Here is a 12,106-nt window from a genome sequence, read left to right as displayed (position 1 = left end):
GGTAAGAGAGTGAAAGACAATAAAAGAATGTGATTTGGGGCGGGGTCTTTATTTCAATCTGATGCTGCCAGGGAGCTTTGGAATGTAAACATTTCTTCACTCTGTCCCAACTCTTGGCAAGGAAACAGAGCTTCAGACTTCTGCCTTGTCAGTCACTGGCTCAGGGCTGCCTGGGCAGGGTGGGGGTGGGGAGCAAACTTTGGGTCTTTGGTAGAACAGTCAAAGGGGCTCAGGGGCAACCCTCTGAAGAGAATCGAAAGAATAGGTCATTAGAAGAAAGCACACAAATGCCTGTGAAGGCATCAAAGACATCCAAGAAGATCTGAGCAGACCGCAGACATTATCTGCCATTGAGTAGTGCAGGAAAAACAGATTCCCTAGGCAGGAAAAGAGTCATTTATAGATCACACAATATTTTTTGAGCACCTATCATATATACCTCTCCCTATGCTAAGTGCTTGAATTTAAAGATGAATGGTTCTTTTCCTTGAATGTGTTAAGAACTGTTCTTGACTTACCTATCAAATGTTATGGGAATAGTCCCCAAAGCAAAGTTGATGGACTCAAGGACAGTGAGGGTCACCCAACCTGGGACATATGAAGCATTTGGAAAATAGAATTGAGTCCATGAGGAAGTAAATCAATCAATATTTATTTGATGACTGAAAAGGCAGTTTTTTAAAAAATCCAAACACAAGGAATTAAATTTTTAAAATTGCTTCAATAATCCACAACATATTAACAGTATTTGTAACATATCAAACCTCATTTTACAATAAAAACCAAGCAGAGCATAGAATTTAGTTCAAGTTCTGGTTCTTGACTCCCATGAGGGGCATGGAAGAGCTAGCTCAGCTACCTAAGCTTGTGTCTCTGCCACTGTGGAGGGTAGCTGTAAACATTCCTAGGATAAGAGTAGAAATGAGGTTGGGTGCGGTGGCTTACGCCTGTAATCCCAGCACATTGGGAGGCCGAGGTGGGTGGATCACCTGAAGTCAGGAATTTGAGACCAGCCTGGCCAACGTGGTGAAACGAATTTTAGTCTCTACTAAAACTACACAAATTAGCCAGGTGTGGTGGCGGGCGCCTGTAATCCCAGCTACTCAGGAGGCTGAGGTAGGAGAATTGCTGGAATCCAGGAGGCAGAGGTTGTAGTGAGCCGAGATTGCCCCACTACACTCCAGCCTAGGTGACAGAACAAGAGTTCATCTCAAAAAAAAAAAAAAAAAAAAAAAAAGAGTAGAAATGAGAGATCCCGAGTAAACTACTAGCAGAAGTGGGAGAGTCGTTTCTTCATTGATGAGTCAGCTAAGAGTGGGTAAAAGGGAATATTTTTTTCTTTAGCTTCACCTGTTGTAATCAGAAGTCCCCGGGCTGCCTTGCTTTCTAATAGAAGTCGCATGTATTCCAAGAATCAATCTCTTTCAAACATCATAACTTCTGCCAACAGATTCTGAATCATACAGTTTCTATCAGAGGAATTCACCTCAAAGGATCCTGCTAAGCAAAGAACAGTCATACCTATATGGGTAGTACCTACATATATCAGTAACAAGCCACACCTGAACCTGGCAAGGAGCGATGAGCTTGCCAAAGATTCTTTTGTGAAAGTAGGACATGAGAGCAGCTGGAGGAAAAGTAGAGAATACGTAAGACCTGGACTTGAGAGCACGGCTCCTGTAGACTGAGCTCAAGGGCAAGGGTTGTACCTTCTTTGTCTATGGATCCTCATTTTAGGACCTAGATTAGTGTTTTGACTATGGCAATTTTCCACAGTTATGGGCAGAATTTAATGGAGGAGAGCTGAATAAGTTGGAGAACTACTGTTACATCCAGTGGTTGCTTTTTGCCAATAATATAAAATCTAATTCCCTCTCCACGCTGTTCAGACTTCCATTCTTCCAGTTTAGTTCGGTTGTCTTAGAGGTTTTTCTTCCAAGGCTCTTCTTCACAAATAGAGGAAGACAGAGTGCACATTCTCAGTTGTCATTTTTTATGGTAAGTGTACATTTTAGTTCATACTTGAAATCTATTTCTGAATTTGAATAATATCTGGGTGGATCACCTGAGGTCAGGAGTTCAAGACCAGCCTGATCAACATGGAGAAACCCCGTCTCTACTAAAAATACAAAATTAGCTAGGCGTGGTGCTGCAGCCTGTAATTCCAGCTACTTGGGAGGCTGAGGCAGGAGATCCCTTGAACCCGGGAGTCGGAGGTTGCAGTGAGCTGAGATCGCGACATTGCACTCCAGCCTGGGCAACAAGAGCAAGACTCCACCTCAAAAATAATACCTTTAAAGTTGAGATTTATTTTGCTTTTCAAATTTTTGTTCACTTTTTGAAAAAAGTGTGGGTCAAGAAAATAAAATGTTCCATGAGTGAAATGATTTAATAATTGCCCAAATTTTACCTTTTGCCTGTGTTTTATTTCATTAAGATTCATTTATTAGTTGCTATGTTACTATTAATTAAAATGTGTACATTTTTCTCCTCTAGTAAAAAATGTCTTAGTATAGTTGAAAAGTATTGATTACTTCTTTATGTACAGTAATCTTTATTTTGTTTTTTATTTTTAAAAATCATTTTTACTGGCATAATTACATATACAAAATTCAATAAAAGACCATTTTGCTGTCTATGTTTATTTTCTGGCCATTGCTATTCTATCTCACATTTAAAAAATTTATCACTTAGACAAGGGGGACATAAAGAACCATCTTCTCTGAGTGCCAAATATGTCCACAACGTCGCTTTGCTTCCTGGGATCCTGTGACTCTGTTCACTGTGCACTGTCCTAGGCACTCTGGCTTCCTTCCTGGCCACCAACTTCAGGATTTTGACACCTGATATTCCTTTTACTCAGAACCCTCTTTGCCCAGGTAGCCGCGTGCCCTTAGCTCCTCACGTCTTTGTAGTGTCTCCCCTGACCACCTTGTTTTTATTAATATTTTTACAAAGTATTTGTATCTTTATTCAATTCAATTAAAACAGACCTGCCAGGTATATTATATAACATTCACTATATACATATGGCTTAGGCAATGCAAAATAATTCTAGATATGTTGATTACTCAGCTGTGAGTAAAACATGAATGGTATCAGAGATGCCCAGCAAATGCTTCTTTTCACATTGGGTGCCTGCATTTCCATGGTATGGTTAGAGGGACAGCTACAAGCCATGACATGGATTCCTAGCAAATTTTATGGGAGAAGGAGGGACAATGACAATCTAGCATAGATGAACAGTCTCCTAAATGCAAATAGAATACTTGACAGTTATGTTTTTTAAAAAGTTCTTCCATCGTGTTAATGACACAAAAATTTTCTTTTTTGAAGACACCACCACCACATTTTGTTTGGGTCTGTGGGGACAGGTCGGGGAATGCTTTTAAAATTGGTATAATTATTCCTAAAACAACAACGGGCTGGGTGTGGTGACTCACGCCTGTAATCTCAGCACTTTGGGAGGCTGAGGTGGGCAGATCATTTGAGGTAGGAGTTCGAAACCAGCCTGGCCAACATGGTGAAACCCCCCCATCTCTACTAAAAGTACAAAAATTAGCCGGGCCTGCTGGTGGGTGCCTATAATCTCAGCTACTCGGGAGGCTAAGGCAGGAGAATCTCTTGAGCCTGGGAAGTGGAGGTCGCAGTGAACAGAGATTGTTCCATTGTACTCCAGCCTGGGGGACAGGGCAATACTCTGTCTCAAACAAACAAACATGAAGAACTGCAGTTGTCTTTCTGTTTATTCTCATCGGCCACTTTCTCCTGGTTAGAAAGCACGTCAAACTCTCCTGAACATCAAGTTGGACACTTGTGCCTGCTCAAGGCAATCAATGACTATTTCAGTCAGCAGAAACAGCTGAGTATCATCCTTTAACAGTTTTCATTCACAGCACATTTTCTTCCACAGTCAAAGTGCAAGGATACAATAAGAGCCAATCAAATGACAAAAGTTTTCATCACAAACAAATTAACTAACTCTGGAATGGATCACGGTATACCTATTTTCTGAAGAAAATATCAAATTCAGTGGTGTTGAAATTTGGGCTATATCCTTAATCCTCGGTCTTTCTAGCATCTCTTCCCTCCACTTACTTTGCTCATTTGGAAACTTTTGTAAACTCTAAAGAGAAAATCAAAAGAATCAAGTTATTAATATAGTTTACTTTTTAAAGCTTCTTTCTTCTTGGTTAGTGTAATGATTGTGATGATGATTACTTCTCTCCTACTGAGTGTGGTGGGTGCTATCGTTGGCCTTTTATGAATATCATCTTAAACCTTTATATGACTGTATAGTTATTATCGACATTGTTAAGTACTAGAAACCGAAATTTCAGATTTTAAGTGATTTGTCCAGGGTCATCAGTAAAGCAGGGATTAGAACTCAGATTTTTCTAATTCCAAAATGATTCCTACATTCTCTATCATAAGCCCATCTCCCTTCCTTCAATTCTCATTGTCACCCCCAATATGTTCATTAGTTTCAAAGTCTGCAGGGTTTTTATACATCTCTCACTGGCTAATCCTTTTGTCTTCGGTTTTTAGCAAAGTGACTATTTTCATTCCTTGGCGGAGACATTTATGGATTGCATCCAAAATCATTTGTCTTTCTAGTTCGCCAACTTCTTCCCCCTTCATTCCTCAAGTCTTGACGCACTCATATCTAGCTCGATAAACAAACACTAGGGAAAACCCCACAACAACCAGATTAACAGACCAATCCTGCTCCTGAGAAGATTTTCTTTCTTTCCTTTGTTAGTCTAATAGGCAAGATGTGTTAAGAGATTTTAAAAGCGCCCGAGAAGAGCAATCACAGGTCTTGACGATTCCAAGTTCACAGAAGCCCAAGGGATTTTGACATTTCTCCAAGGAGTTAGCCAGGAGCGATCCTTACTGGCTGAGTTTAGATGGAGGAGAACAGTAAGAAGGACCATCGGGCTTTGCTCAACCAGGGAGAGGAGGATGAACTGGTGAGTCTTTCCTTTATTTTACTAGTCTTCTCGAAGTGCCCAATGCTGTGAGAAGGGACTGCAGCTAAATTAGAAGATAGAGTGTAGCATTTGCGCTTCAGGCTTTAAGACCTTGAAAGGTTTCAGTCTGGTAAGGTTCCTTAAGAGCTGCAAAGCACCATTTTATTGTGGGGAAACCTGCAGGGGCTAAGAAACTTATGACCTCTGGATGATAGAATTCTTGCCATCTTCATATGCAATGAACCTGTGATGTTTCCTCAGACATTTACAGTATTTGTAGAGCCCCGTGGGGTGCTCAATGGGATGTCTCCTCCTTATTATCTGGGTTGCTATGTGATTGAACAAACTCTAGTGAAAACAAGAACTTTTTTATTCTCATGCTTCGGGTATGTATGCATAACCTAGGCTTAGGGGGCTTTGGGCTGAAGTCATGCTTTTTATAAGCGTGGAGAGAAGTTTTAAGCATCAACCACTAAAGAAGAAGTAGAATGTGGCCTGGGATTTTTAACGCATATTTTAAAAATTTCTCATGTCTCCAATTATTTCCCCACTGCTCTTTTCATCATCATCACAACACACACACACACACACACACACACACACACAAATAATTATTAAAAAGTTGAAAACTATAATGTTTATTTGGTGCTGAAGTGTTTACATTCATGATTTTATATAATCCTCAGAACTCAGTGATGAAAGAACTAATCCGATTTTATTGAAAAGAAATCTGAGACCAGGGAGGTTAAATAACTTGCCCAAGGTCGTTAGCCTGCAAGGGACAGACTGGGAATCCAGCCCGCTCCTTCTCCACTTCCTGTTCTGTTCCCCGTACAACAGGTAGCTCCAGTTAGTGAAGAAAGGAGACAGAGACAGACGGGGGAAGGCTCAGAGTGAGGGCACATTTGGGGGCCCCAAAGAACTTGGAGAACATGGTTTGTAGATTAGAATGATGTCAGTTTCCTGGCTGGCCTCCTGGTTCCCTGTGAGTTCTGGGGCAAATCCGTACAGCTCTCCCTCCACCTGTTCTTGTTTGCTAATTGAAGGAAACATGATTTCATCTACATCTGGGTTGTTCAGTAAGGCAGCCACGGGCCACATGTAGTTTCTGAGCACTGGAAAAGTGGCTAGTCCACACTCAAATATGCTTTATGTGTAAAATACGCACCAGATTTTGAAGAATTTAGTCAAAAAAGAGTAAATTATCTTATTAATAATTTTATATTGTTAACACATTGAAATGACAATATTTTAGTTAGGTTAAGTAAAAATTTCACCTGCTTCTCTTTACATCTTTAATGTGGCTGCTAGGAAAGTTAATATTATGAAGGCAGCTCATATTTGTGGCTTGCATTATTGTACCACGCTAAGCTTGACGATAGCACAGCACTTTGAAATCTTCAGAAGGAAGGCTTTTAAAGAACGAAAATCTATTCACCTGTGTTCGCTGCTGAACAATTCTGTTAGCTCTGATGTTTTCAACATGTAGATAAGAGTGCGGGAAAAAATTACATGGCTCTTTATTCTTCTCTAACTAGTTGCTGTATTTGTAAAGTTTATAGCCTGATACTTTAATTCTCTCACTCACAGAAAGGACATTGGTATCACAGGATTAAATAATGAGCCAGGTGCCCCAGTTTTCTTCATTGTTGCAGGTGATCAAACACTTTTACAGATGCTCACCAGAAACCTCTATTAGGAATCTGTAATAGAGTTAAGTAAGTTGAGTAATAAGTTAAGTAAGCTTAACTCATTCTGGGGAAGGAGAGATGGCTGTAGATTTCTTTTTCAGAATTCTGGGGCGTAGAGCACAGATGCAAATCCTACTCTGGTTGATCAGGTAATCCATGGACTCAGGTAGGCCTGAGGGAGCTGGGATGACTGAACTGTGGAAGCTGTGGCTTGGCTCCGGGAAATTGCTGTCCTGATCTTGCAATTGCCGGGCTTTTAGAAGGAAGCCAGATGGGCAACAATACGCACTGGGGCCTATCAGAAGGTGGGAGGTGGGAGGAGGGAGAGCATCAGGAAGAATAGCTAATTGATGCTGGGCTTAACACCTGGGTGATAGGTCAATCTGTGCAGCAAACCACGAGAGCACACTGTTACCTATGTAACAAACCTGCACATCCTGCACACGGACCCCTGAACTTAAAAGAAAAGTTGGAAGTTAAAAAAAGAAAAGAGACCCCTGGCCAGGCACAGTGGCTCATGCCTGTAATCCCAGCACTTTGGGAGGCTCAGGTGGGAGGATCTCTTGAGGCTGGAAGTTCGAGACCAGCCTGGTTAACATAGAAAGAGCCCGTTTCTGTTATAAATAAATGAAAAGAGACCCTAGAGATCTCCCTTGTCCCTTCTACCATGTGAGAGCACATAGAAAAGATGGCCGTCTATGCAGCAGCAGGAGGGTCCTCATCAGACACTGGATCTGCCAGCACCTTGATCTTGGACTTCCCAGACTCTAGAAATAGATGTTTTTAAAGCTAAAAGGTAACAAATAAATAAATAAATAAAGGGAGGCCAGAAATCTGACTTTTTAGGTGAGAGAGCCTGATGATAAATTTTGAAAGCAAATTCATCTTTTGAAAACAATCAGTAGGTCAAACTACACCTGGGCACAGTTTAGTCCCAGCCGTGGGGGCTGTCACATGTTGACAGCCTCACCCCCCTTGCTCTTTCTTCGAGGAAGATTCCCTTTGGCCCAATCTAACTTCTGCTTGTGCTCAGTATTTCAAGTGAACGAGCAGTTGTAATCATGAGAGTCATTGTGGTAAACATTAGAGACAGTGGAGGCAAATAATGAACTCCTTCAATCAAACACCCGTGGAGAGCCTAAGTGGATGGAGGGGCGATGCTGTGAGATTATGCAAGCACAGTCTTGGGTGATTCTGCTGAGCTCAGCATGGATATAAATCTTTGCACTGGCCTCTAGAGTTGAACCCTGTTACTGTTCCCATCTCCTGTTCTCATCCTGCTAGTGTTTACTGTCCCAGCTACGGTGCAGTGCTAGGTGCTTGCCACACAGGTTTTCATTTTACCCAAAACCTTACAACAGCCCTGCAATCAACATTCTCACTGTACAGGTCTTTATTGTTTTTTCCAGCCTACTCCCATCCACTCCCCACCCTCCTCACGACTATCCAGCTATAATAGGCTCCTTTTCTTCACCTGCCTTTTTCCTAAAACTCTGCCCTGCCCAGGTGATTCCCTCAGCCTCTCCATTTGCAGTCCACTTTTCTTGTCTTCTCTAGCGGTCTCAGGACCCTTGGCTTCCCTAAGAGCCCGCAGGAGCCTTCACAACACAAGACCCTAAATAAATCTGAAGCCTTCAGGTTATATAGCTCCATACTTAATGGAATGGGATTTGGCTTCAGGCTGACCTGAGTTGAATTCTAGTTCTGTTAGGCAAGTTATTTGACCTCTCTAATACCTACCATTTGGGATTGTGGTGAAGATTAAATGAGGTAATACAGCTTTTCTAAACATATCTTCTGCAGTAGGTATTATATAAGAAGTTTCCCTGTTCTCCTTCCCCATTAGGTTTGAGAAATACTGTGTGAAACAGTTACGCAAATAACAGCAGGGCTTCTCAAATCTTGAGTATATTTGTTTTGGTCTGCTTTGTGTTGCTGTAACAGAAGACCACAGAATGGGTGATTTACAAAGAAAACAAATGTATTTGTTATGGTTCTGGAGGCGGGAAGTTCAAGGCTGAGGGGCCATTGCCTGGTGGGGGCCTTCTTGCTGAGTCATCCCATGGTGGAAGGTAAAAGGGCAAGAGAGCACGAGAGAGCAGGAGAGTAAGAGGGGGGCCAACTTGCCTTTTTAATGAGCCCACTTTGGAGTAACTAACCCACTAGGGTGAAAATAATGTTCACAAGGGCAGAGCCTTGTGATCTAATCACCTCTTATTTGCCCCAACTCCCAGCACAAGAACCCTTGGAGAACACAAACCATATCAATATTATGGTTTTCTGTGATCTCTTAAGGAGCATTACAGTGCACTGTATAGCACTGTGTGTGTGTGTATATATATATAGTGTGTGTGTGTGTGTGTGTCAGGGTCTTGCTCTGCCACACAGGCTGGAATGCAGAGGTGTGATCATAGCTCACTGCAGCCTCAATCTCCCAGGCACAAGCAATCCTCCTGCCTCAGCCTCCCATATAGCTGGCACCACAGGCATGTGCTACACCAGCTGGCTAATTTTTTTAAAATTTCAGTAGAGATGAGGTCTCCCTTTGTTTTCCAGGCTGGTCTCAAACTCCTGGGCTCAAGTGATCTTCCTGCCTCGACCTCCTAAAGTGCTGGGATTATAGGCATGAGCCACCTGACCCAGCCACAGTGCACCGCATTTCCCACACTTATGCATCCATGGAATCTTTCTGTGTGTGTGTGCAAATACGTGCACAGATTATCTCCTGACCATTGTCTCATGGAACCTCCATAGGAAGGTTGGAATGTTCTCAGTGACTGATAGGTATTATTTTATCATTATACCTTGCTGGGAGGAAAAATAATCATGACGGCTCTCATCAGCCTGGTTTGTCTAGAGGCACAGTGTGTGCATATCAGCCTCTGTTTCAGCAGCTCCTCTGACCACAGGCTGCATTTGCTTTCTGAAGACGACTTTGATTCTGACCCCATAGGAGCCACAAGTGCTGCTTGATTCATACCAGTTGCAAAGCCCAACAGTTCCATCTGTGTTCCCCTTCTGTACAGACACCCACCAACAAAATGTCAAAATTACAAATCAGAGTAGCCCCAGAAGGCAAAATGGCTGCTTGGTGTGGACAAAACAGAACTGACAAAGGTGCATTTTGCTTCGAAGTAATTTTCTTCTGCTGAACAGTGGAGGAGCCCTGGACTCTGAGATAGCAAACCTGGGTTTTAGTCAAGGCTCTGCTGCTAACCATGTGGTTGTGGACACCTCTTTGGCCTTGGCTCTTTACCTAAGAGCAATACCACTAGCTCTCCTGACTCACACATTTTGTGAGGGTCACATGCGAGATATGGAAAGTGCTATGAAAAATAAGTGGTTCATTTATGTACAAGGAATCAGGAGTTACAAAGCGCAAAAATAATTAGAAAATGCAGGAATACATACATTAAGTGAGATTGGTGTTGAGGATATTTCCTTTTTTTCTGGTTAAAATGTAAAGAATGATCATTGTTTGAGGTTATCATTGAGAAAACAAGTAATATGTAATGAGTTGTTTAAAAAAAATCAAGATTTGGCTGGGTGTGGTGGCTCATGCCTGGAATCCCAGCACTTTGAGAGGCCGAGGCAGGTGGATCACCTGAGGTCAGGAGTTTGAGACCAGGCTGGCCAACATGACAAAACCCCATCTGTACTAAAAAAAAAAAAAAAAAAAAAAAAAATTAGCTGGCCATGGTGGCAGGTGCCTGTAATCCCAGCTACTTGGGAGGCTGAGGCAGGAGAATCGCTTGAACCCAGGAGGCAGAGGTTGCAGTGAGCCGAGATCACGCCATTGCACTCCAGCCTGGGCAATAGAGTAAGACTCTATCTCAAAAAAAGAAGAAAAAGAAAAATCAGGAATTTTGAACATGTAGATTATTTTATGTATGCAATGTAATGTATCTTACATACACAAGGTCATCCTCCAATAAAGAACTTCCCCCCAAAAAAATCACTCAAAGGATTAAAACTGAAAAGAAAAAATTGAAACTGAAAGTCAGCCCTGTTGGATCGCTCCTGTTTTCAGTCCACCTGTAAATTATCAGGTTGAATGAGGGAAAGGTAAGCTTATCGATCTTCAACTGACACCTGGCTATGAGGGGAGAACAACGATATAGGTGACAGAATCAAGATGCAAACATCTCTCTAGGCTGGATTGTAGGTGAGACATCGGCAAGACGCAATGTAACAGACCACATTACTGAGTTTTTGTTTTAAGTTATTTTCAAAATACAAGGTGAGGGTATGAGTGACTTGGGTTTGGTAGTTGTACATGAGAAAGTAATTGAAGTGCTTTATTCAATGTGCTGAATTTTATTTGCCAATGTGATGTAGCTATAAAAAATTAGTCCTGGAATGCCTTAACAGAAGCCTGTTCCGCAGAATAGAAGAAATAAATAAAAGTTCTGTCATAATCTGTATTTTATTAGGAAAAATCTAGGAAGTTATATTTAAAACTTTTTTTTTATTCTAAAACTCATACTTAGAAATTTCAAGAAGTGAGTGTATTCGGAGGAATAGCTGCATGTCACAAGTAAGAAGTGTTTAAAAGAATTTACAAACAGTTTCCCAAAGAACCGTCATAATGTTTGTCTTCCAAGAGTTGACAGGCTGATGTGGAGAACAAAAGTAGGCGTTGGTAGATTCCAGCCATATTTATTCTCCTTATGGCAGAACTTCCTTTTTTTTATTTATTTATTTATTTTTTTTTGAGATGGAGTATTGCTCTGTTGCCCAGGCTGGAGTGAAGTGGTGCGATCTCAGCTCACTGCAACGTCTTCCTCCCGGGTTCAAGCAATTTTCCTGCCTCAGTCTACTGAGCAGTTGGGACTACAGGCGCATGCCACCACACCCAACTAATTTTTGTATTTCTAGTAGAGACAGGGTTTCACCAAGTTGGCCAGGCTGATCTCAATCCCCTGCCCTCGTGATCTGCCTGCCTCGGCCTCCCAAAGTGCTGCTTACAGGTGTGAGCCACTGCACCTGCCAGAACTTCCTAATCATCTGTGGTGGCAGAAACATAACATGACACCCCTGTGATCACCGCTCCGTTTGTATAATCCCCTCTAGCTCAGTGTGGGCAGAACCTGTAAATATGAGAAGCCAGGACTCCAGTTACTATATTATGTTCTATGGAAAAAGGGACTTCACAGGTGTAATCCACATGAACTCAACTGAGCTAATAAAAACGGAGATTGGGTACGCCTGACCTAATCAGGTGACTCATTAAAAGAGACTGGGCCTTTCAGGAAGTCAGCGATAGTTAAAGCACGAGAAAGGTCTGACGCAAGGGAGGTTCTGTGTTGCGTTTTTGAAGATGGAAGACGCTGTGTGGTAAGGAGTGGTTGCTAAGACTGAGAGTCGCTTCCAGCTGACTACCAGCAAGAGAATGGGAACCTCCATCTCAAGGCTGCAAGGAAGCGAATTCTGCCAACAACC

At 42.0% G+C, this 12,106-nt stretch overlaps 1 protein-coding gene across 1 annotated transcript in view; it reads left to right on the top strand.

Annotated features, from left to right (window-relative positions):
• Positions 1–4,882: 4,882 nt before the first annotated feature.
• ATP13A5 (ATPase 13A5) overlaps positions 4,883–12,106 on the top strand; it is a 113,086-nt gene continuing 105,862 nt past the window's right edge. The window contains exon 1 of the mRNA XM_023214755.2: positions 4,883–4,973. Coding sequence (XP_023070523.1) covers positions 4,911–4,973 — 63 coding nt within the window. The 5' untranslated portion in view covers positions 4,883–4,910. The remainder of the gene's footprint in view (positions 4,974–12,106) is intronic.

Source organism: Piliocolobus tephrosceles, chromosome 2, assembly GCF_002776525.5.
Source record: "Piliocolobus tephrosceles isolate RC106 chromosome 2, ASM277652v3, whole genome shotgun sequence".
Lineage (NCBI taxonomy): Eukaryota > Metazoa > Chordata > Mammalia > Primates > Cercopithecidae > Piliocolobus > Piliocolobus tephrosceles.
This window is presented reverse-complemented; position numbering and strand designations above follow the sequence as displayed.